Here is a 26,258-nt window from a genome sequence, read left to right as displayed (position 1 = left end):
ACGGAAGGCAGAACATTTGTTGCAAAAGTCCTTTTCTCGGACTTTCATCGTCGACGTCGTCATAATCATTTTCATCGTAATTGTCGATCGCATTGTTATTGCTACTACCTTTATCACAAGTAATATCGGCAATACTTCGACGCCGCGTAAGAATCGGTTCGTTGTACCTAAACGGAAACGGTGGTTCCAATCTATGCTCGTAGAAGTTATTGTCGTTGGTATTTATTTCCCGTGGAAATTCCATCGTGATCAAGTCATTATGATTACGATAACGATGATGACGGCAGTCCGAAGTTGAGTTAGGGAGAGTCTGAAGCTGAAGCGTATCTGATCTATCCTGCAGGTCATGTAAATAGCGACGTTGTTGCGATTCTTGGTGCAGGAAGAATAGCGGCTCTTGTCACACGCAGTCCTCTAACGACATCAATAACGGATTCACGTACTCGAATCCTTCAAACTCGCTCTGGTCAATTTTATCGATCACTCTTCTGTAAAACGTTTTACAATAATAATGAATGTTCAAGTAAATAACACAAAACCTGAGAAATAAAAGTTGACAAACGAAATGAAAATCCAGAAACTTACGCATCATCCGGTGTAAGGTGAACAGGTTCGTCAGTGAATTCCGGTGGGAAATTAGCCAAATCTCTATCAGAGTCTAACCGTGGTTTGTAAGGCGGAGTGACTTGTTTTTGCTCCAACTGTAAGCAGACAATAGTAATTTGAGCATTAGTAGCATTCGCGGGCGCTCATAGTCAAACCTTTGGAAAAATCTAAATACATTATAAGAATACATACCATATCCCAATCAATGGCTTTAAAAAACGAGTGCCCGGCTATATCAAAGAATCCGTAAGATCCACAACCCAATCGTTCGACAGGATCTTTGCTGAGGAATCCTTTGAGAACGGAAGCTGCCTTGACGGAGAGCGATCTCGGGATTCGTATGGTTTTTTGTAAAATAACTTGGAATAGGTAATCCTCTGTGTTCTGGTCTGGATTTTCGGAAGCTCCGGCAATATCGAATGGACTGCGACCTGCCAACATTTCGTACAGCAGTACCCCGAGAGCCCACCAGTCCACGGAGAAACTGTAATCTTCGCCCCTCAAGATTTCCGGGGCAATATAGTTGGGCGTCCCGCAGAAAGTCGCCGTCGTGTCACCTTCCCGCACTCCTTCCTTACACATTCCATAATCGGTGAGCTTCACGTGACCCTCGTGATCCAGTAATACATTGTCCAGTTTCAGATCTCGGTAAATAATTCCTGTTTTGAACAACAATACAATGGAATTTGTTAATAAATCTTAACTGAACAATGCGATGCCACAATGTGATTTAAAGGGTAAATGATTCGACATTCTAACATCAATTTGTTGTAAGAATAAAGAAATAAAATTAATTTGACCTAGAAATAACGCTTAGGAGGTGGAGTGAAAAGAGAAAATGCCAATGAACGAAGGCCATTCTCTTACCTTTATTGTGCAAAAAGTTGAGAGCAAGACTGATTTCAGCAGCATAAAATCGAGCATGTTCCTCGGGTAAACGTCGTTGCCTCTGCATGTGGAACATCAGGTCGCCACCACGAACAAACTCGATGACAAAAAAGAGGCGCGACGGTGTTTGGAAGCAGGAATGAAGACCAACGAGGAACGGATGATTCGACGCCGTTTCAAATACGTGCTTTTCCGTCTGTACCCAGTCGATATCTTCATCGTCCGTTACCAGAGCTTTCTTTATCACCTTCATGGCGTAAATCCGCCGCGTACGTTTCAATTCGACCATTAATACTTTCGCGTAAGAACCTCGGCCAATAACTCTGATCAATTCAAAATCACTCAACGAATACTGCCTCTGTAATTCGATCATGTTATCCGATCCGGTTCCAGCCTCCAATGGTAACTCTTCGCCCTCATCACCCGGAGCTCCTGTAATTATAACGAGTCCATTAATTCTTACTCATTTTTACTTAGTAAAAAATCGACAGATCAACGAATTTGAGAATCGAAAGTGAAGGAAAAGTCTTACGATTACGGGAATGGTCTTCGACCGCTGCCAGCTCTGTAGATTCGTCATCAGGCTGTACGGCAGAAGAGCAATGCAGGGAATCCGATTGTTGTTGATCACCGTTTCTGTCCGTTGAAGGTGGTTCCGCTGTTTGAGGTACCTGCATGCTAAAGCATGGCTTGCCAACCACCTTGTGACACTTTTTGTGAACGAGGAGCTTGCATTGAATGCATTTGAAACCTTGCCGTCCCAGACCCCAGATACGATCTTGGCAAAACGCGCAAAATGCTCGCTGAAAAACCAGATAAATGTATGAAATGACCGTGAAAATCGATATATGAAATTCAAGAGGTACCAGCAATTGAACAAATCGCTTTCTCATTAACGGTTAATTAGTAACAATACGAAGTAAAAATTTAATATACACATATGAAGAAAAGGTGCTTCTTACTCGGTTGAAACGTTTTGCTTGAAAAATATGCCCATTGACTCGGTAAAGCTTTCTCCATCTTCGAGCACCACGCCTGTAGATACTTCCTTTAAAAAATAATATCAATTAACCCACTGATTGATCGTTTAAACGTAATAATTGAATTGACTTCCAGGCGAAATGTAAGTATTCACAATAAGTTGGCTGTCGTTCTTTCGGGGAAATATTGTTGAATATTGAAAAAATTCAAAAATTTTCATCTACCAAAAAATATCGTGATACTGATACATTGTTCTGTCTATATATTAAATACTTACTGTCTTCGCCTTGGCAGGGCATTCCTGGAGCTGCCGGTACATTTGGAAAAACTGTAAGCAAAAACAAAATATATTTCATTATTGAATTGTCAAAAGGAAAAATAGAATTATATAATAGTTTGCCTAATGCACAGGCATAATTGACACAGTGATCGAATTTCCAACACGTTCGCAATTAAAACTAGATATAAAAAGAAGGGAAAAATTCTTAACGTTAAGCACGAGAAGCTGTTTTTGTTTGTCAACTTCTACGAAATTTCCGAAAAGAAATGTAAACAGAACGGTAAGCAAAAAAACCTCTGAAAACAACAACAACGATCATAAAATTATTAGAGAAAAATTAATTACTTTCGAACCTGTACAGTGAAAAAAACAATACCAATTTTAGTCATTGCAAAAAAGATCGCAGATCATCTGCAAACTTGACTCATTAATTATTGCGAATAAGAAAAAAAAAAAAAAAAAGAAAAGGAACCGTTTGCAAATAATTCGACAAGCAAATTAAAATACTGGGTAAAAAAATCAAAATGGCCGGAGTCAACTCTCACTAGCGATTTAATATCGCCTGTAAGATTACATCAATCACTTAGAATTTGTCGAGGAATGATTGATGCGAGAGAAAATGATGGCAAGAAGAATTCAGTTACTGTTTCACTTTTCGTGAGAGTCTATAAAAATTGAGAATTCAATTCACGATGTTCGTTCGTATACAAACGCGCGCCTTTATTTCCTACGTAATAATTCTCTCTTGACATGAAACCTCGCGAGTCGTTCTCCCCCCCCCCCCCCCCCCCCCTATCTCCAGGATACGAAGATGATGTATGAAAATGGAGCCAACGGGCGAGTGGTTCGAAATTTAGGGTGTGGCCGGTGGCAATGGGTCGTCTACAATCGCATCGGCCGAGAAGGATCTAATTCGTTTATGAATTACCGTAGCAGCAGCGGCAGCAGCAGCGGCAGCAACAAATTTACGCATAAGAAACTTGGCCATAAAATTTAGACCAATAAACGCATCGATCCGTAACCCTGACCACACAGCAGCTTCCCTGCATTCATTCATCCCTGACCTCTCTCTCTCTCTCTGTCTCTGTCTCACTCTTGTGGCCGACAGGAGTGGGTAGAGATTCCCCGCAGGATCCTGTTCCAGCGTTACATACATACATTTATTTTGGCTTCATTCCCATTGCGTCGTTTCGCCACCCCCTTCACTCCTCTCTCTCACTCTCTCTCTCTCTCCCTCCCTCCCACCCACCATCTCTACTGCGGTATTTTCCCGTTATCAACGTGTGTGGTATACCTATATATACACCTGGTCTGGTATATCGGCAGGTTTTAAAAGGTGCGAGGGCGCTCTACTCCCCTAGTACCTAGGCACCATCTAGCCACCACTCCGAGTGCCATACCTGACCTTTAACCCAAACTGATAGATTCACCGGGTTAAATTACCCCCCCCCCCCTCCCCTTCCCCCATCCCTGCACAACTCCTTATCTTTCTCTATCACCCCACAGCGTTGTGCTGAAACAGATGGATCGTAGCGGAGTCAGACTAGAATGTTTACTTATGAGAAGAGCACGTTGAGAAGAATTGAAAATTTCCTCTCTCACTTCTCAATTTCAATCGAAAGTAACCGGTGGTCATGGAAACTTGACGACGTGGAAAAAAAAACACGTTGTTCCTAACGGTATTTTCAATAGTTGTCTGGAAAATTCTGAACTTTATGATAAACCTGATGGACAAATAAATTAAAATCGATTTCGATATTTTGTTTATAAATGCTAGCTTCTGCCTTTTGTTTCTATCTCTATTTGTTTAACCACAAGGTGATACGTACTGTTTCCACAAGTTCTATATCCGTCAACGTATATGTATACGTAAGATACATATAACTTTGAGTAAAAAGTTTTCTACCCCTTGGCGCGAAATGCTATAAGTTACATGTACGTGCTATACACGGTACACACCAAAGGGCAACCGCAGCCAAACTTTTATCCCGAGGATCTGAAAACTGCTAAAAGTTTTACGAATATATCTACACCCAGGTATACACCTATACAGACTTTGTTCGTATTGTCTGCTTCTTCTTCTCTCAGCTGTAACAGCGAATAACGTACGTGTGTCCAACAATAAGACGCATCTGCCGTCGTTCTGCTGCAGTGCCAGAAGAAGAAGAAGAAGAAGAAAAAAGAAGAAGATATAAACGAAGGAACTTCGAAAATCTTATATAACATACTGCTGCAAGTTAAAAGGATGAAAAGAAAAAAAAATCTTCTTTCGATTTTAAGTCAAAATAAGAACGAGGTTCAATAAACTGAGCTCAATGCATGTTCCGTCACTGATATAAAAATGATTATGCTCGCAACTGGCAAGAGATTGAACTAAATTTAGAGGCATAGCGAAGAGAATTAGTTTCTTAAAAAACAACTGTAAAAATACACGGAAACCGTGAGTTTCCTGTGTTCGCGACATTGAAATCCTCCAACTCTGAAAAACCTTGAAGTGTGATACGATAATCTCTCGCGTGATGTAATACCTACGTTACTTTATTATCGTCCGACCAACCTGCTATGGATTTGCCTTATTGTGTAAAAATCAGCAGTTGGCTCGTGACACATGCGGTTGCGGTATAAAATACATGCCGGGTATATAAATTCTGCGGCTTTAAAGATCTAACGCGCATAATATATGCGATGCGGTTACTACAAGACGTAATATTATAAATAGCTCATTGTCAGTCGTAATGTATAAAATACAAAAACAACAAGCACCTAAAATAGAAATTTATTTTTTCGAAACGGTCGATGAGAGAGAGAGAGAGAGAGGGTGGGAGGGGGGAGGTTCATCGGTAGCCCAAATGCAGAATTTCGACCCCAAATTCCGGAGTAGCTTCGGCCAGCATCTTGAATTTACGCATGTTTAAGTCGGAAAATATCGATCGTAGAGAAAAAAATTGCTAAAACCAAAGTTGTAGAGAATTAAATTTCCTACAAGTTTAGTTTTGATCATTTTTAGCGAAAACTTGAAATTGAGCGAGTTATTCGACTAAAAAGGAATCCCCCTCCCCCCCATAAATTCAAGATTAAAATGGTGGTATTGAAAAATTGTTATTTCAAATTGGTACATTCCAATTGGTCTAAAATCACTGTCGCGGTCACGTGTGATGCGGACAAGTTGGCGATATGTTTACTGGGGGCAAGTTGAAATTTGGCTTTTAATTATCACCTGAATTTTAAAACGGCCAGAACGAAGGGTAGAATGGAACAGGGCGTAGATATCGGAACTATCGAATCGTGCATGTGCATGCAGGTGACCTACTCCAGAAAGGCAATTACTACAGAGCTGCCATGCCTGCAGGAACGGCTATGAGTGTGCAGGACTCGCCCCCGTAATTACAATTTAATCGTCTTTTGTAATTAGCTGAAAACGCCGGATGATTAAGCATGGTTATACGTACTATACTACCTCCAATGCCCGGAGAAACTATGAATTAAATAATGGCGAAAGATGTGATTTATATCCGAAGTTATATCAACGCTACTGCAGCGTATCGCATAATTTAGAACGTTGTTTTTTATACATATATATATATATATATATAATCGTCGTTGTAGTATAATTGTGTTGATTTATTTTACACACCAGCTTACGTGTGTGTGTGTGTGTGTGTGTGCATGGGTATGCAAGGGTCAATTAACGTCGGAGTCATTGCGGGATTATGTGTACATTATGAGCCTACATGTCGAGCAGCGGTTATTGAATATTACATGTGCCTATGAATTTTGCCGACTAGGCGCCCCTCTCGTCGCAGGATACCCTCAACGCGTAATTAAATTCAATAATCAATGAGCTCTTCCGAGACTGTAGAACATGAATTTGTATACCTGTTTTCCGATTATATTTTACGTCGTGACGAAGTAAACTGTACAACGAATTATCCATCATTGTTGTAGAAGAATGCAGAGAGTCAGGCTTCAAGAGTGATTAATTGTGTGCGGAAATGTTTAATTATTAAAAAATAACGCCCGACCCGTGCTGATGTGATCGGAAGACTTGTTATTTTTTTATACAAATGAAAATGAACCAGTCGTATGTAATAAGCAATAATCAGGTCTCTTTTTGTGACGCGTCGTTACCGCTTATCGATCATCGGCGATCGATGATTGACGACGTATGTACACATCAGTCACTAACAAATCACTGTATCTTTAAGAAAAATGATTCACCGCCGTACCCGTGCTTCGATTTTCCGTCTGCGATCTCCAAAGGTTTTTGAACATATTGATCTGCAACGGCATACCTTTTTTTGCTCGCATGAAAAACGTGCGATGAAAAATTTTACAGCCAAATCACTGCGTTTGAAGAGCAAATAAATGTTTTAAAATCGATATTCAATTTCGTTTGCATAACGTACATCTCCAACTGTCGTCGATTTTTCAGATCAGAAACGAAAAACGAAGGTTCAAAGATCACCGACGACGAGAAAAGATTGTAAAATCGTATTAAAATAAATAAATAAATAAGTAAAAACAGTTGAAGATGTAATTATTATCGATTGTACGATAAAATATATATCCTCGAGCCCAGATCTGGGGGATAATGGTGAAATATGAACGTATGCACGTGTACCTTGGTCGTCGATGTTAAATCCGTAGGCCAATATGTCCTGACAGAGCATCGGGTAACCGTACATCATGGCAATCTTGAAAACGCTGTTGTTAAAACTAGCGAACGACATGTCGGTGTATTTAACGTTATTCAAACGCGGTGTGATATTTGAAAAACGATAACAATATAATCCTGATCCGCGGTCCGAGAATCGAGCGAAAATTCTCCATAGCGAACGACACGAATATGTTCGATTACACACCGTAACGAATCACTTTTTATTAACTCCCTCTCTTCCGATTCGCCTCGTTCCCGTATTGTTTCTTAAAAACTTTAAACACGCGTCGGGTGATATACGGGAGAATTGTTGTCGTCTATAGATATAAAAGTGTCACATGCAGCGGTTGGTTGAAACCAGTTAAAACCGACGGCAACTCGCGCACTGCGATCCAAAGTATTTTATTCAACCCAATAAACTCGACTTAACTGATCGAATCTCTTTCGCCCTACGTAGAAAATACGAGCCAAGAGCGTGTCAAATTCTTGTTACTCGTTATTCCCGCCAGCGCGGATCCATTCCTCGACAAGACCGGGGTTATTGTCGTCACAGCGCGCGTTGTTAATCGTCGTTGAAATTAAAGGGCGAGAGAGGTAAAAGATCGACCGGAAGTGTCAAAAATCCATACCAACGATACGGCGTAACACAAGGCACCGATGCGATAATGCCTCTTCCCACCAAAACACAAACTCCTCGCAAAACCATTTCGCCTCTGCAACGGCTGTAATATTATTATCTGTATACGCGCTACGCCGTTTCTACAGCCCGTATATAATACACACCAGATTCGTACGACGCTCTGGCGAGATAACGCCGCTCGCCCTATCATCGACGATACGTACACACATTTTTTAAACCGTTGCTGGTTTTTTTTTTTTTTTTCTCTCTCTCTCACTATTTATTTTGCCCCTCCCTACAACCATCCAAGTCCACCACGCCTTATCGGTTATCGCTACGCACTGCGAGAGAGCGATGCTCGTATACGTGTGTGTGTGTGTGTGTGTGTGTGTGTGTGTGTGTGTGTGTGTGTGTGTATCTATAATATATAAATACACACACAGAATATAGCATTACTGTAGAGCTTTCGCTTGAATTTCGTACAAACAGCGCACACACCTGGAATCCGCGATGATCGTCGTTCGCACGATATTATATTATTATTATTATTATTATCATTGTTATTTTGAAAAGTTTATACACGGATAAGAACACGTGTTACGTACGCATATGTATACATATTACGTGCGTATACTCGGAACGAAATAAAAGAAAAAAATCTACAAGTTCGGAAGATGGAAAAAAATTTTAACCGCGCTCTGTGATTAGTAAAAATTATTTCTGTCCACCGCGATGAATTAAAATTCAATAATTTACTTCGCGCCGATGGTGATGTTGTGATGACGAAAAAAAAAAAAGTGCGTCGCTGTAGTTTAGGCGTGTGAAATTATTGCGAGGATTTATGAATTTTTGTAGCGTGGGTGTGTTGTTCTACAAAAATCGATAGGTAGTATAATTCCATTACTTTGTGATTTTTTCATTTTTAAAGAGACTCATATTTTTGGAATGAAATTAAACCGTTGAGTTACAGCGGTAGGTGTTCTTACCATCTGTTTATATCGATTTTTTGTTTATTTTGAGAAATTTTCACTCGTATTTCTTTACGGCTTTATGCTATTTCTGATAGTACGCTAACAGGGCCTTCGATAATCGAGAATCATTGTTGCGCTGTAATGAAAGTTATTATTCTTAGAAACGAGTTGATTGAAAAAAAATCGTGAAAATTGAAGGAATAATCGATTTCCAAGAAAGTTACCCCTCTGCACATATACACGTTTTACATAAGTTATAAGTTTTCGGTGTCGCTGATTACGAATCTGAAAGCCGAGTTAAAAAATTCACGATCGCGGATCCGATATGGCGGACGAAAACTTCCAATTCGATCGAATCTGGAGAAAAAACCTCTGTTCAACGGTTTTTGGGGTCGGTGATTACTAACCTGAAATCAGATTTTGAAAATTCAGTACGGCGAATGTAATCACCGCTGCATAGAGTTTTTTGACTATATTCGATCAAATTTGAAACGTTCGGATCCGGCATCTTGAATTTTTGAAATGTGATTTCAGATTCGCAATCAACGGCTCTAAAAATCAGAAAAATACTATCTTGCGATAAAAGTTAAAAGCTCAGCACGATGATGTGTAACTCAAGTGGTTGAGAAGTACCGATTTTCGATCAACCAGCCTCGTTGAAACAACCCGAGACGAATGCGCGGATGAAATCACACAGACACTCGAGTAAACATTCACATCTTATTCCCTTCCAACGGTCGGCTGAAATTAATGACTGAAAATGTACTATACCGTATACCGTGTGAGTGAACCTTGACGATGATACAGGACGTCGGCATTGTCGTTTGTTCCCTTTGTGTCGGCGGACGATTACTTTTTTGGTATTATTATGCCTGCCTGCGTAGAAATAGTCGAGGCGCAAGCACCGCGGAACGCGAAAATAGTCAAAGAACCAACGACTGGCCCTTGGGCTCCATACCCGCGTACATATCCCTTTGTCACGTGTAAGTACGAACGAAAACCGTGGAGCAGACGTGCCAGCAAGGCCGGCAAAGAAGCTGGCTTCGGGCCAAATTAAAACGGCAATGTTCGCTTTTCTGGGGAAGAAAACATGCTGCAATAAACGTTCGAATGCCACCTTGTCGGATACATTTGCACGAACAATCGGGTCGCTATTTGATTGTGAGCCATGTTTTTATCTTCCTTTTTTACCCCCTTCGCGGTCTGTAATAAGAATCTATGCACGACGTGCTTTCGGACTTTCACGGGACGAAAAAACCGAGTGACGATACAAATCGTCAGAAATTAAGAACACGTTTTGACCAATATTTGGTAAACAGAAACGAAAGGACATGGAATTTTGTACTGTCAGATTCGTCGTTACTGCCTCCTTCTTTTTATATCGTAGATGGTAGGGATTGACGTTACCTACGTTTTGATACAAAACAAGCCGAAATAAATTTTGATCCGCACATCTACAAAATGTGTTGTGGAATCGGCGGATTGGAATGGTCTTTCTGAAATGTGATATTGATCGGAGGGTTGAAAAATCAGATACCCTTTAAAGTCAGGTTCGTTTACACTTTGCGGTTAAACCGATTCGTATAAATAAATCATGTTACTGTAAACGAGTATACACGTAATACTTCTTTTGATATTGTGTAATATTTCAAAGATCCGGTTTTGACGCAGCGCGCGAAACGATGAGAAAATATATTTATACGGAATGAAATTAACTGAGACAGAAAAATTCAAGATTATATTCTTACATGAAGCGTAAACAATCCTCAATAGCTAAATCTCAGTCTGCGTGGTATAACATCATTGCAGATTAAAATTAGTGAGTTTAGTAAAGCGTAGATGTTATAATTGCGACTCGTGCATAACGACGAAAGTTCTAAGTTTCTCAAACTTCTACTACAAGTTTCCTCATCCTTCTCCCGAAGCCCACCGCCCTGATTTCACTCCGCGGTGTATAAGGTGTATAAAAATTATATACAAGCGCGAAACGAGCTCTGCGAACATGTTTTATGAAAAGACAATTATCTTCTACCCTCCTCGATCAAGTAACTCTTACAACTTTGACTCCTTTCAACAACTGCGAGAAATGTAAAACTATAATTAAGAGAGGCTTGTACGAAAGTAGGGACATATCCGAATGACAAATTTCTAATGATTGTTCCAATGCTTTTGAAACATACGGATGTCATCCGTGCTGCGATGTCGAACTTAGATTTTCATTAACCATTTTGTTTCTTCAATTTTCAATATGTCGTTGATAAATCGGTCGAGTAATATCTGCAGCGTATATAATCCGGCAAAGCGAATATGGAAATATTAAATATTTTCCGGAATACGGTTCCACAGAGAAATCGCGATGAACTCCCGCAGGAAACACGAGTATTCCCCCGGGATATCCAGATGCGCATAAAACTCCAGATTACGGAATTAAAAAACGTCCAGCTGGAGGTTATATTAAAGCAGCCTCAAAAACGGATGAAACTGAATTTAACCAGACGACGTCGACTCAAATTCGTTATAAAAATGTAAAATTCTCCGACTTCTCATAACGCAAAGTCTGCATGTTTAAGATCGAAAGTGAAACAGTTCGACCCGGCGTCATTTTTCAAGTAGAATTACGAATCTGTTATTACTCTACTTTTCTTTTCTTCAACGTAAAACGAAGACGAATCCGGTAAAATAAGAAATTCTAACATCGTCGAGCTGGGAAAGAATTTTGCTAGACCGAGGAATTCGAAATATGTCGCGTAAGAATTCCGCGATGTTTTTAGGGGAGAGAATAGTGGGAATAAATTTCTTATACACGTATAAGCCCGTAGATACGGATGAACGTAAAAGGAAGTCGAAGTTTGAGAAGTGGGTTTTTGGTTACATCTTGTTAAACTTTACAGGGTCAAGTTTAAGCCTTGAGGTTAAGACCTTGACCTGATTCGCTCAAGACAGTTTAACCGTCACCGTGCAGGTGAACACGTTTCATCCTGCCAGCGTGTATGTATGCACTGTATAAACGCGACCAACTGCGGATCTGGAACAACCGCGTTGAATTAACCGGAAACGTAATCGATCCCGCTTCCCCGCATGGGATTTCCGATCACTGATTGACCCTATGCGCCATTACGTCTAGCTGATTATTTATTATTAATATTGAAATTAACAACGCTATCGTAACGATTCATGCTGAGGAAAAACCGTTATTTTGCGATTTTGGAATTGTCTGAAATTCCGTAAACCATAATAAAACAAAACACACTCAAACATCGAAATCTTAGGTCCTTAAAAATCATTGTAAAATAAAGCAAAGTAAGAGTGATTTTTTCCCCAACCTTTTCGTTACGATAAAACTGTTACTAACTTCAACCTCGTGATTACTTGACCTTACGGAGGAACGTTAAGATCGATTTTAGTTTCGCCCCTTTCTACGATCGAATTAACACCGAGAGAACTTTTTAATTGTGATAACTATGTAACGGTAAGTTCTGAGTAGAAAATGCGATTAGTTTTGTGGCTGTAATAAGAAAATCTGGTACGTGGTCCGGTTCGTTATAATAAGCAAACACATCGAATATTGCAATAGGCAGAAAATATAGTATTAATCACAGTAAATCGTTACTTTTACCACATTTGCTCTTTGTAATTCCAACGATATTTCCATCGTTACTGTAACGATACGAATTTCAAAAAAAAAAAAAAATCCATGAGCTGTTGAAAAAAAAAAAAAAAAAGAAAATTAAATTATTCTCAGCATCTGGAGTACGTTTATATTTAAACTATTGTCACGACGATTCGCGGACTTTCTGTCGGGTGATCAACGACTGTGTTTATGACCGAATTGCTAATAGCAGCAAATCCGCAACGGTCCATCCTAGGTGCACGTAGCACATCCTACACGAAGCATTCAGCCTCTCATTGTCAGTATTGCGTCATACGGATGAGTACCAACACTTTCTGCGGAAAAATACCTGACATTGAGCAAATAAGCAAATAAACAGAGAGATATTGTTATGTTTGTTACGCGGATTAAGATTTTAAACTATGGAATATTAATCACTTTCACGCTGTTGTTCAAACCAAAATTCATTCGGCGAAACATTCCGCATCGAATATATACGCAACGGTCAAATTTTCGCGTTCGATATAAATAATTCCATCGTAATTGTTCAACGATCTGATGCAGAGTATTGATTCGACCCAATTAAAGATCGGTGATTAATGAAATTAGCCAATTGTATATGATCAGATGAGGTAAATTTTTTCTGACCTTAATTCAATTCTTGCGGTCATAGTATTTATAATTCACGTGTGGCAGATCGATATTTCCTGGGTCATGCTAATTCTAAATACCTATGCAAGTGAATATTTTCGATTCATGAATCGAGCTTTCGTTTTTCCGTTAGTGTTATGAAATCTTTGTGATGTGTCGAGACGCTATTCACATTTCCAATTTTCATGACCATCCTGTGCCGTGTTTACTGTGAAATTATACCTGGAGACCTGCGTAATATATTTCAGATATGTATTTAGGAAAATGGATGTACCGGGTGTACGGTTGACTAGAAAAAAAAAAAAAAAAAAATTACGAGAAAACAAATTTCTCACATGCCGATGTGGAGACAATTAATTACTAAAAACAGACAAATAAATTATTTCTAATTATAACGTGTAAAATGTTGAATTACTCAATGTTAAAAATACGCGCATTGCTTTCATTAAATTAAATTCAATCAACATCTGCAATTGCACCTTTTTCATCCGTCTAAAACTCTGCTGACTAACCTGTACATCCGACACATCCAGCTTCAGTATTTTATGGCGTTTACTAAAATTACATATATCTTCGAGTCCCCGGTGATTATACGCATAATTATCGTTTCTTTTTTAAAGAAAATATGGTCAATAGCGGACCGAAAAGCGTGAACCAAAGTAAAAATATACAGTGCGCGAAATGACGCAGATTATCCTCTTGTCTCAGAACATTTCTCCACAACCTGGACCGTGTCCATTGCTCAAAGAAAGTAAGAAAGAGAATCGAAAGTCTCGATTATAGGCGTAACGAAAAAGAACCGTGCACAAACGTGACGTTTCAACTCGGATTTGATCGGCGTATAACATACGCAAATACGCAATCGTAACGTGAAACGTCGTAAACATGCGGTTGCAGAACACATATGAGAAGAAGAGAGGTAATCCTCTGGCGTTACGCGTGAAAAACAACACGGCGGGTAAATGAAACTAAACAAATATACCTAATATAGATCTACCAATTGTACCGTTAGACTCTGTCGAGTCTCTGCCAGGCCACGACCTACCCCAGGTGATGTTATTGAACCTGCCGAATTGCGCGGTACCACCTGCAGCAGGACCGGCGGCCGAATTTGCGGCAGCGATAGCGGCGGCGTAATCCCCAAGGTTCGATCCCGGGGCAGAGTTGGCGATATTTCGTTCCTGGGTGTTGCAGTGCCCGTGAAGAAGACACCCGGCGGCGAGGGTGTTCGAGGCATAAATAAGATCGACGTCGTCGTGATCGGGATCGTCGGACTCGTCGTCGTTGTTGCCGCGAGGTAAGTTGTGCCGTCTGGTGGTCTGAACGCCGGCGGTTCCGTCCTGGTGAACGTACGCGGCGTGGGACTCGTCCTCGGCGGAGTCGCTGCAGGGTGAATTAGACGGGAAGACGACTGCGCTGGTCCCCGGAAATCCGGCACCGGGAGCTCGGGGAAGAACTGCCGCCTGGAGCGCGGCGCCCTCGACGACGGAGGCGCGTCTCCCGGCCGCGGCCGCCGCAGCGGCTGCCGCGGCCGCGGAATACGAGTAGAACGAGCCGCCCTGTATCATGAGCGTGCACGGGGCATCCTCGACCGCGTTCCCGACGGCTGACGACATCTCGCATCCCTGAATCTGCTGCAGCGTCGAGGCGCCCTGAAGGAACTCGGAGGCGGCCGGCGTCGTCTGCTGCTGTTGTTGGCTCTGCTGTATCGTCTGCTTGTCCTTGTCGCGCCGGGGCGACCGGCCCCTGTCGGCGACGGAAGTCGCGTTCCAGTAGCCCCAGGCCATTTCGGAGCGTTGTTATGTCACAGTACCTGCACGCTGCTGTGCCGCGGACGGCTCGTCGCGACAATTCGCTACGGTCACGGCGCACCGAACGAACCTCCGCACCTCCGACGGAGCGTCTCCGGGTTCTCAGCGACGACTGGTGCCGCAGCAGGCCCGGCTTGAAACCGAGCGTGATCCGACACACCTAGATTTTTCCTTTCCTGAAGGAGGCGGAGGCGGTGGTGGAGTAGGAGGAGCAGGCCGAGCAGCTGAGCCGAGGCGACGCTCGGAGGGAGAGAGTCGGCGAGAGAGAAGAGAGGGAGAGAGAGAGAGAGAGAGAGCCGGTGGAGGAGGACGTCGGGAAAGGATGTCACCGGGCCCTGTCCACGCACCGTAATAATTCCCCTGCTGCGGAATAAAAAAGATTCTATAACAATGCCAGTGTACTATATACTACGGTATCAGCGATCGAAACAACGAGAGTCCACGGAGTCAAATTTTCTTTCGCCTCTCTCTGCCCCCGGGGACGGCGACGAGGATAAGGCGACGCAGGATTGCTCGTGGCGCGTTTCGGGGGCGGCCCGAACCCCCGTTTAGCGGGGCTCTGCGGTGCAGGGTGAGTCACGGGGCGCGATACGAGAGCGAGGTACTCCCGGAGAGGACTGACGACGACGACGACGAGGAGGAGGAGGAGCAGGTCTCGTACGTCTTCGCCGCGGCGTTTTACTTTCCGGGGGGCGGAAGGGGGGCGGGGTGGAGGTTCCGTGCACGCGAAGTGGGTAATCAGGGCGAGTAAGATATCGACTGCAGCAGAAGCTCTACTGCTGCTGCCGCCGCCGTCGACGTCGACGTCGACGTCCGGCGCGCCTCTCACGGCGCAAACGCGCACGCAGCTTTTCTACTACCCGTGACGCTCATACCCCGCTGGTATATATACAGTATGTACGTGTCGCCCTTCTTCAGTCATGCCCGCAATCGTTGCAATGTGTGCAAGGTGTGTTGAAAAGGTAAACCGCTAGCAGCTACCAGCCTGTCCGCCTTACGGATGGATAGAGGTGGGCGAATCTACCTGCCTGCGTCGCGTTGCGTCGCGTCGCGTCGCGACGCCTCGCTGCTTCGCTGCCTCTCTCGTCTACCTATTGCGAAATATTCAATTTTACAAGGGCCGGGCGAAGCGGGAATTATATTTCACACACCGTTGAGAAGAAGTTTATCCTTTGTGATAGCTCCCAGGTAGAACACACTTTTAGATAAAGCTAAGCGATGGTCTATAATACGCATATTAACCGTAATGAATGGATTTTACGAATGTTATTCGTATTTTAGACGTTGACAATCAAACTGTAAAATGAGTGAACTATTCTTTGAAATGTAACGTGGAATGAAAAAGGAAAAACTGTCGTCGCTGGAGATCCTTACGCGTATCGCTTGCGTTGTTGAAGAAATCGCGCGGCGAGCGTGGGAAATCAAGGAAATCGTTGCAAGTCTTGCGGATAAACGGCAAATCGCGTCCATTGATCAACGTTCTATATTGATTCCCATACCTTGTGTCGCGCGCTTTCGTTGATTTCCCAGCGTTTGAGGTAATTTTCAGCGATATCTTGTGATATTCTGTGATTCTACTCGATTCGGAAATCATTGGGAATCAGGTATAACAATGAAAACACGAATGGTAATCACTCATTCTATTTTCCAGGCGGCTAGAAAATTCTAGTTAAATGTGTAATTATGTATGAGTACGATTTCTTATTTTACAAATCATCGGTCGGTACTGCTGGCTCGTAAGTTTCTCATACAAGACTGAAAATGGTCTGATCGATTTGGCAGACAAAATAAACAAAGGTTTGATTCATAGTTCAACTATACCCACTTTACATTATAGTGAGATACGACATTCAAAAATTGTACCATATTATTCACCAAGTTTTCAGACTATCCTGCCTCTTCGTTCCCGTTTCTTTACGCTGTACATACACAATGGTTAGATTGATAACTACGTCCTAACAAATGCAACGACGATGTTCATTAGATCCTGATATCCGTGTCGTAGAGGTTGAAAAAGAGCGACGCCGACTCGCTCTCGGACGGTTGGTCGATAAGTCAGAGAACGACGTTGGTATTACTCGATTAAATCACGATTGAGGAGGAATCAAAATCGTACGATAATTAGCAATCAGAGACTGCAGTGCGGTTCTCCTACGAGTTTCATTTATTCATCGGAGAGTAAAAAAGTACCGCCGTTGCTAATAATTCGAGAATCAATGGCAATGTCACAGTAGGTACTGGGTTACATGCAGCGGTTTACGAATTCAAACGAACCTCAGTAATCGTCGACGTATCAAACCTTGCATCGTGAAAAATTTCCACGACAAAATATTAATCCTATATACGTCTAAAATTCATATTTCAATAAGAAATGTGAAAAATAAAAACTAATTTATAATCGTCGTTAATGCAGCGGTGTAAACAACGAATTAGAGTTTCCAATTTACGACGCACAATATGCACGTTAAACCCATTGTAGAACCCGTATTCTAATTTTCACAACAATTCATTCCTCCTCGACTTTCGCAATGAAATAAAATCACTGCGTAATACATATACAGCGACGTCGAACATATACCTGGACGATTGTCCCACGTCTGTTAATCACTTTGTTACTCGTTACGTATACGTGCTTAAGAACGTTTAACGCCTAGTGATTTGAATGCTCGCGTGAATGCTTTGTTTGCCCTCGTTACAGACCGACATATTATAAATACACGTACGCGTCTGTGTGTCTGTATTTTTGTTTAAAAAAATAATTAACACCCGTTCACAGCCGATGTTAATGAATGTGAAACTGCAATTGGTTACATTATACGTTACAAAAGACTCGGGATTTAAAAGCCATCTAAATCGTTATTGTGCATTTCCGTAATGTACGTATGTTCGATAACCAAAATCTTCACAATACAATTGTTCTACGGTATTCTATAACTGTTTGAACAAGGATAAGTTGTTTTTTTTTTCGCTCTTTTTTCACCAACTTTAAAAATTAAAGTACCGCAACACAGCGTGTCGCTCTTTTTCCATTTTTTTCTCGTACGTGCACCCGTACTCGTATAATAATAATATAATAATATAATAATAGTATAATAATAATAATAATAATATAAGTAGTAATGAAGGAACAAATTCAAGCCCACTAGAGGCAGCAGAAGCTGTTAGGCGATGTTGACATCCGCGGAGCAGCAGCAAGTACCTTTAAATAAGGCGACCAGGCAGTAGTAGCTGCTGGGTCACCAACGAAAACGCTGAGGGTGTCAAGGCCAATTACAAGCGTCAAGAAACACGAAACGTCCAGAAGCCCTCGAGAGTTTCGTTTACACGCGTACAACATGCAGATGTATGCACGTGTGTATAATTTTACGGCGAAGTAGAAACGAGAGGCCGCGACGTCTGTTTCCGTTTGGAGAAAAATTCACTCGATATATATATATGACTTTTTTTAAATCGCATCAATTGGAATATTAGATCATCGCGAGAAATGTATTACTGCGTAGATTGTGGTTAATTCTAGATGTTAAAATTTTCCATCAGATAGTTACCGAGGGGTAAAATGACCGTCGTTACGTGACTGACAAATCCAGGGTGATCAAAATTTCGATCGGTAATCTCAAAGTATACACATCCCGCGTAATCAGCTACAAAGTAAAAACAACAAACTTTTACAAAGTGATGAAAATATGAAAGTAAATTAGCGTATAATTTTCATTAGGTACAACGGATTATAATCGTTGACTTGCGCGTTCTAAACATGAGATAATAAGCACGCGTCACAAATAACAGACGCCGGGGGCCATTCATTAATTACGTACGGGTCCCGAGGGGGAGGGGGGGTTAAAAAATCTCTACGTGCCCTTATCTTGGGGGGGGGTCAAAAATTACCAAAATCGTCCTAACGTAATTAACGAATGGCCCTCCGCATGCGCATATACACCTTTTACGCTGGCAAATCTCGTCCAACAAGTGGAACTAAGGCGAGAAAAATTGTCGTTGTACGACAATTTTAAGTTTAAATTGATCTCCAATTATAATCGTCCAATAAAATGATATTACTTACAGTATATTCGCGTTTTCGTACGCGAATGAAATTGTTATCCTCGAACTTCCAATTCGAGCGTAAGCGTTTTCAACTGATCCCATGCAATAAATTGCTGCTCGAAGAACCGTTCTGATTAATTGTAATAAAAGTCAAGACGAAAGTAGGAACGGAATGAAATAAATGAAAGTGGGTAGGTTGGTAGGAGGGTGACTTCTTCGCTCCTCGATGACGCTAACGCGGAGTAGGTATATAATTTACCGTAGGTATATGTAATTATGTACGTACATAGGATTGGTGGGAATAGGCGTTGGAAAATGAGATCGAGACCTTTGTGTACGCCTATGTGTACGGATTTGTGTGTGTCGGTAAAGGCGAGAAGCCGAGGAGTCTCGGGGAGATGAGAGGCTCTTCACCTTGCAGAATTCATACCCGAGGATTATTGTATGGAATACAGAGCGGAATTGTAACACAACGAGAGCGACAAAGGAACAACACAAGGAGTGCCTCTCTGACTAATCCTTCACCCTGCAGCTGCATTATCATTGACCTATATTTATCCGATGCACATGCATTATGCATATGTACGTACGTTGCGTAAATAAAGACGCGTTATTTCTTACTTCAGAGGTTCTTCATCATCAGAGACTGATGCGCGATCGTCGTTATTAGGCGTTGTTATTCTACCCCGAGATTGTTGCTGTGACGCAGGGAAAAAGATAACGCAATCGTCTTGAGGAATTTTTTTTTTTTTTATCGCTTCCCCCTCTCTTGCCGCAATCACGCATACTTACGTAAATCGAAATATATCACGAGTCATTTGATCAGGGTGAATCTCCGCGGTTAATAACCGAAATCGCAAATTTTTTCACTACTCTTTTCAATTACTCCGACCCGTATACAAGAATCCTATTATAGAATTTTTAATCATCGAACGATTGCGAATATGTATTCACTTCTCTAGTAAATTTCAAACGTTTCTATACATATGTATATACATATATACATATATTGTTTGTACAGCTCTGCACGACCGATAATAATGAATAGCAAGTGTCAATCTCTCAGGTCTAACGTTATTTTAGTATACAATATTGATCTTTTGCTAGCACCGTGTTTTACGTAGATACAACATATGTTTAAACATTGACGCAATATCCGTCGTGACTTCTGATCTCTTAACACTTGCACGTTTAGAATTGCTATTATGCCGATGAACATTGTCCGCAGCGTTATTTTGTACATGGTACATGCTTGTTGATACTTATTCCTCGTGTTTGACAAATAGATGAAGATAATTTTCAGCAAAATAATAAAGAATAGAAATAAATGGAAATGAGTTATAAAAGAGGTATAGAACTGCTGAAAATATGGAAATTAATTAATTAAAAAAAGTTTCGTCAAAGTTTTTCTATTTCTTTTATTGTCCTCACCTCTCCGTTATTGTTTTTTGTATCGATACGATGACCAGACATCCGTTGCCAAAGATGGTTAAAAAAAATTACTCATAATAATAAAAATAACAATAAACTTCTTGCGTATCGAGAGGAAACTTTTGTACGCTAGTTTAATACAGAAAAAGATAAGATGTTCAGAGCAGAATGTTGCCGAGTGTTCGGCTTCAGGACTCGGTGAAATAAAAATGTGTAACGAATGATTGAAAAAAAAATGTAAACGTTCTTTGAAATTGATAATATACGTGAAGATGAGGGTGACGTAATTAAACATCTGACTGATTGTAAGCAAAAAAATTGACGAGTAATTGGAAAAGAAAAAGTGTTTGTTTACACGAACATATTATGTACGTATAATTATTAACAACGATCAATTTATTATCCGTGCACACGTGTGTAATACAACACAATTAATATAAGTATATGTATTACATACGTGCACATCGTAACACCCACCTTCATTCATGCCGGAAGCCAGTTTGAGAAAGAGGAGGCACACTTTGTTTTTACTGGAAAATCGATTCTCCTCAGTCAGCTGTTCGAATATGTAACAGCACGGGTACATGATGCATGTATACGTGTGTGTGTGTGTATGTTTGCATGTATATATGCGTGTGGTAACGAACGACTCGGTATTACAAGAGGAAAAAAAAAGAAAGAGAGAGAGAGAGAGAGAGAGAGAGACGTGTGGGGCATGTAAGTTGAAACGCGGACGTTGGATGTCTGCTCGTTAAATAAACATACACCACATTCATATATACGTAAGTTTTAAACTTTTAAAACACATTCCGTCCGCGGTCCTCGGCGGCACCGGTAAAGATGTATAGCGAATAACGGTTAGCGTTAGGTAACCGTAACGTGTAAAGTATAACACATGCATCCACGTTCTGCGCCACCATGATATACGTATAGGTATGTATATGTTACACACGTGCATACAGTCGTATACGCAGATGGGGGGGGGGGGATAAATAAAACAATGTAAAAATCGAGACGAAGAATACGAAAACGAAATTCAATGAAATTTTTTCAACAACTGGCGAACGATCTTATCGACAAGTTTACTCGCTGGACAGTTATTTGCGTCCCGGAAAAAAAAATCTCAATACCGAAAATATCCTTCTATTCATGATACCGTATAATCCGAAAATGAAAAAATAAACACCTACCGTGACAATTTATTGTTGCGCTGTGAATTCGTTTCTTTCGAATTTTATTTAACATTTTCACGCGGTCAATCGGTTTTGGTTTTGGTGCAAGAGAAATTTAGAGGAAAAAACAATGAAAAGCATTTTGTCATCCGTTTTAACAAAGCCGACGGGAAAAGATACCGATCAAATACCTGCTACAGAAAAAAAAACACACGAATTCGTGGTTTCTTCCTGATTCATAGCAGTATGAAAAAATTGTACAAAACGGAGAAAGAAAAATAAACGTTCTTACACAGCCTCTTGGCCGTTAAAACTGCGTGCTCATCTTCACCGCGATGTGACGTCAAATCGGGTGCAACGTCACGCGACAACTAAACGACCCGAAACTAATTGCCCTACACGATCTTCCGGTTGATTGTATAAAGTTTACTCAACAAGGCGAAGTATTCCTTCTGTTTTTCATCTTACTATTTTCGTACTATTACTATATTCAACTCTTTGATCTTTATTCCATCGTTTTTCTCTCGACTCGCGTAACAAGCACGAGGAGTATAGATAAAAGTGATAGACGAACAAGCTTTCATTAATTTATGTAAGTTGCAAAAACAAAAACAAAAAAAAAAAAGAGAAGGAATATGTGAAAGATATGCAACAACCTAATCGCAGTTTAAAAGAAAAAACGATAAATAACGAATGAATCGATGACAAAAATGACCATTTTAGAACGGCGTAAGACTTTAACGAGCATAAAGTATTCTTCGATGGTGAGTAATCTTGCCCTCCCTGAGACGAGATAAAAAAGAAAGAAGAGAATAAAAAGAAGAAATCAACGAACGACGGTGCTTATCGTTGAAAAACGGCCTTCTGCGGCCTTCTGCGGGAAAAAGTGGCCCAGATGCATTTTTAATGAGTTTAGCGGTCGCGGCGTGAAGCGAGATAAAGGATAAACTGACCGTGTATCGTGATTTCCGTGTCCTTGTTGAGCTCGTAGAGGCGCAGCGCCTCGTCGAGTTCCGGCTGCGATCCTATCGTGCAAGGATCGCCCTCCTCGTCCACCCATTTCATCGTGAACTGATCGTTCTGCAGCTGATCCGGTCCCGTTCCAAATCCGCAAATACTCCGCATTTCGTCGCGCAGTGCGTCCACCGACATTCCCGTACCCGCAGGCACGTAAGTTATTTGTACCTCACTGTCGAGAAAAAGTTAACGATTATCTCTTGTTTCGTAGCCAGATATTTTATCGATTTTTTGAAATTGTAAATCGTGATTGAAGGTTTCGACCGTTTCATGAGCCGATATCGTAACATAACTCGGAGATTAGAAGACAGCTCTTTCTCTCTCTCTCTCTCTTTGTCTCACTCTATTTCTTATTTCCGCTTACATCTTTCCTCAACCTTTCAATTCCTTAATCTATTTTACCATTTTCGCGAAAAAGCGAAAGGGTGAAAATTTATATTTACACCACGATATATTGGCATTGAAATATATAAATTATCCCTACTCCAATACAATGCCTATTTTAAAACGACCACCTGGGAATTTCTTGACAAATACAATACTGCACTGACAATGAGTCATACTACAAGCTAAACGACAGCTCATTCTAGTAAAACACTGTGATGACAGTTTTAAAAGAAATTGGCCTGCTCGAGTGTAATATCAAACCAATTCGAAATTCGAAGTACAACTACTTTGGTACCTAGAAGAAAAAAAAAACTGCTCAATTATTTATCCTTACTGTACATCGATTAAAATATGGATTATTCTTTGAGGATTTCGTAAATTGGGGACAAATTCGTTGCTCTATTAAATTTTCACGGGAACGTAATCATGCAATCGCACAATTAAGGCGATGCGGCGATGAGGATTCATCAGCACGGTGCTTTGTCGGTAATGAGAAAAAAAAATGTGTAAAAAAAACAAAAAGAACTAAGTAGTCAACGAAAACGAAAGAGCGTTACCCATTGTAAACAATTTTGACTCGTATCTCGTTGTCGGCGTCGCCCGTCTGCGTTGGCATTCTTCAGACTATCTTGATTATTCCGGGTTGACTGAGTCCCCGGTTTTTCTTTCGGTGATACTCGCTCAGGGTCTTTTCTCGATCTCCCTGTCTCTTTCTCTCTCTCTGGGTAACTGAAACGACGATGAGGATGATGATTATCACTCATGCAAGCGGGAAGATGCGGCTAAGAATCTGTTCGATTGGTGGGCGGAATGAAACAAGTGCGAGCTGAAAAAGTTTCGTACGAGTTTTGAAGCAAAGCGCGCGCAGCGTGTTTACGAATTTTCGAGCGACACGCGTCCAGGTGCCGCCGACAAGGTTTTCTTTACTATAATACCTAATAACGATGCGATGCGATGGCAGAACGGAACGTTGAGCGAACGGCACCCGACTCGCGAGAAGTTTTGTCGAAGACTAAATGGGCAAGAGACGAGCGGAGACAAAACGTGACGATGAGAAAACGCTCGGCGTTGCGGATGGATAAATTCCTAGGCGGGCGACGCTCGTGACGATGAGGTTTAATTCACCCCTCCGTCGGCGCCAATTAACCTTATTTATTTGTGCCTGACATCGTCGCTTAATGCGACTGACTCACCGTATTCGTAAAACAATAAAACACGCTCGCCCGGTTTAAATATCTCTTCCTCGATTGACGTTTTCTGCACCTCTGTATTGTCTCTGGGAGAAACGTTACCGGCGGTTACGTTACCGCTTATTCCTATTTACCGCTTGAGAGTGATCTTGATACGCCTGCTGAAAGTCGACTGTAAAATTGACGTTTCTTTTTAAAACGATAAACCAAATATAACGGCATCAAATTAAGAAAATCAAACACTTTTCGAGCGCGGCTGACGCACTGTCACTTGCCAGATGCCATCTTTCGGAGAAACAACATGGCCGACTACCATCAACGCATGCTACCCAGATGGCGCTGCTGTCCGAATCACCGCAATTTTAGTTCGCTTTCGCGCCGCTCGATTCAACGGTCGCAGCGCCATCGCGGCAGAAATAAAATTTCCCCGGGTTAGAATGGTTCGCACGTGCAGGTACGGATTTTGAGGGTACTTCCGCGGGGCCTCGTATCAGTGCAAATTTTGAAACATGAAAGGAAAGCGGAATGATACGAAAATTTTCCGCCAGAATGTCCGATGCTCGAATCATTCCGAATCTCGTTTCCGTTGCGTTGAATACCGACTTCTTCGGATTCTCTACGAAACGTACTTCAACCCTTCGATCACCCAACGATTACTTGTAACATTGAGAATTGATTATTGAGAAACATCGCAAACGGTTGCTTACGAAAATTATTTGATTGAAACGTGCGCGAAATCGTTTCCCGCGATGAATATATGTGTGGAACGAAATTTGAATTTCAAACTAGTTTCGCTCATATTTATCGAATGATCGACTATGCAATTTGCATAACACGTGAATACAGTTAGAACATATCGATTAACCAGCATATTTTCAAAAGGTGAGAAATTTCGTTAAAATTTTCTTTCACGAAGAATTAATCACCTTGAGAATTAGCAAGGGGTAAAAAATTCCGAAAGCCCATAACGATAACGTGACATAATTGCTCTAATCTATACTCAGATACGAAAGACTTGAATTTCAATTATTTTATCTGAGGCAAACATTGAGGGATTCAGATCTAATTGATCAAATATTCGACGTTTGTTCGGCCGGTCATCCGCGGCTTTGGCAAGCGATTATAACGTACAATTTTATTTCACCGTTTTAACGCACACACCCGCTTCTCCCTATCGTGATATTTCGTTACGCGTATCGGTCGTTTAACCACATACGAATAAACGCTCTATCAATTTCACATGTATGTACCAAAGACAACTGCTGCTTACCGAGTCAAACGACTCGCCAGGGATCATCGGCGGATAAGGAAACATTTATCTTGTACCTAGAGCTAAGCTCTGTTACGGCTCTTGGCAGGTGCGAGGAACGTCTAAGACACGACACGGGATGTAAAAATATTATTTCAACCATATTCTTTGCCGAGCATTCGCGCGATGTTTACACAGGATTTACTCGTGTTTTCTAAACTGAATTTCCTACCTGTCTTAATATGTGTGCTGGCATAACATCCCTTGAAAAAAATACAACCATGTAGAGATAATCATATTCCTCGCACTATCACGCGCTGCAGCTGACGTCAATTTCATACAATGTTTTGCCATCATATTCGAGGTACGCGCATTTCGGATGTCGCAACTTTCGTAAATTCTGCAATACGACGGTTGATAGGCGCTCAACTTCTTTATCGTTGTCAGTGCACTTGAACGTTCAAAATCTGTGCCGCTATCTTTCACAGATTTAGTCTTCGTGTATATTCGGTCGATATACCAATTTTAAATGGTCTGGTAATATATCTAACTGACAAATTGTTCGAAACTTCTCATTGCGCCATACAGGCTTTCCAAGCCTCACAACTTTTATCGTTCGATTTTAATCAAAGTTGATCAAATTTTACTTTCAATGGGCTCGCGGTTGGAAATATTATAAACCAAAAATTTGTGAACT

At 41.2% G+C, this 26,258-nt stretch overlaps 1 protein-coding gene across 3 annotated transcripts; it reads right to left on the bottom strand.

The window, feature by feature from the left end:
• Positions 1–242: 242 nt before the first annotated feature.
• LOC124174339 (atypical protein kinase C) lies at positions 243–24,613 on the bottom strand. Of its 3 annotated transcripts, XM_046553387.1 has the most exons (10): positions 24,316–24,613; positions 23,680–23,851; positions 22,672–22,907; positions 2,753–2,803; positions 2,457–2,542; positions 2,027–2,297; positions 1,474–1,926; positions 799–1,265; positions 586–701; positions 243–488 (listed from the first exon to the last, which is right to left on the bottom strand). In XM_046553387.1, exons 2-10 carry the CDS (start codon positions 23,736–23,738, stop codon positions 401–403), a joined length of 1,827 nt encoding a protein of 608 aa, XP_046409343.1. In that variant the 5' UTR covers positions 23,739–23,851; positions 24,316–24,613; the 3' UTR covers positions 243–400. The 3 variants fall into 3 exon arrangements, with proteins under 3 accessions (XP_046409343.1, XP_046409341.1, XP_046409342.1); XM_046553385.1 differs by lacking the exons at positions 23,680–23,851; positions 24,316–24,613 and adding an exon at positions 14,261–15,437 and having other exon boundaries at positions 22,672–22,795; XM_046553386.1 differs by lacking the exons at positions 23,680–23,851; positions 24,316–24,613 and adding an exon at positions 14,309–15,437 and having other exon boundaries at positions 22,672–22,795.
• Between the last annotated feature and the right edge of the window lie 1,645 nt (positions 24,614–26,258).

Source organism: Neodiprion fabricii, chromosome 1, assembly GCF_021155785.1.
Source record: "Neodiprion fabricii isolate iyNeoFabr1 chromosome 1, iyNeoFabr1.1, whole genome shotgun sequence".
NCBI classification, from domain to species: domain Eukaryota; kingdom Metazoa; phylum Arthropoda; class Insecta; order Hymenoptera; family Diprionidae; genus Neodiprion; species Neodiprion fabricii.
Note: the sequence above shows the minus strand (reverse complement) of the source record. Positions and strands in the feature narration are given on the sequence as shown.

What these genes read in the sequence shown, in the direction of transcription:
- LOC124174339 (XM_046553385.1), bottom strand. Translation starts at nt 15,050, where the DNA reads ATGGCCTGGGGCTACTGGAACGCGACTTCCGTCGCCGACAGGGGCCGG. An exon ending in GCCCTGCCAAGGCGAAGACA is followed by an intron (nt 2,543 to 2,752) that starts GTAAGTATTTAA and finishes TATTTTTTAAAG; the next exon opens with GAAGTATCTACAGGCGTGGT. An exon ending in AAGCCATTGATTGGGATATG is followed by an intron (nt 702 to 798) that starts GTATGTATTCTT and finishes GTCTGCTTACAG; the next exon opens with TTGGAGCAAAAACAAGTCAC.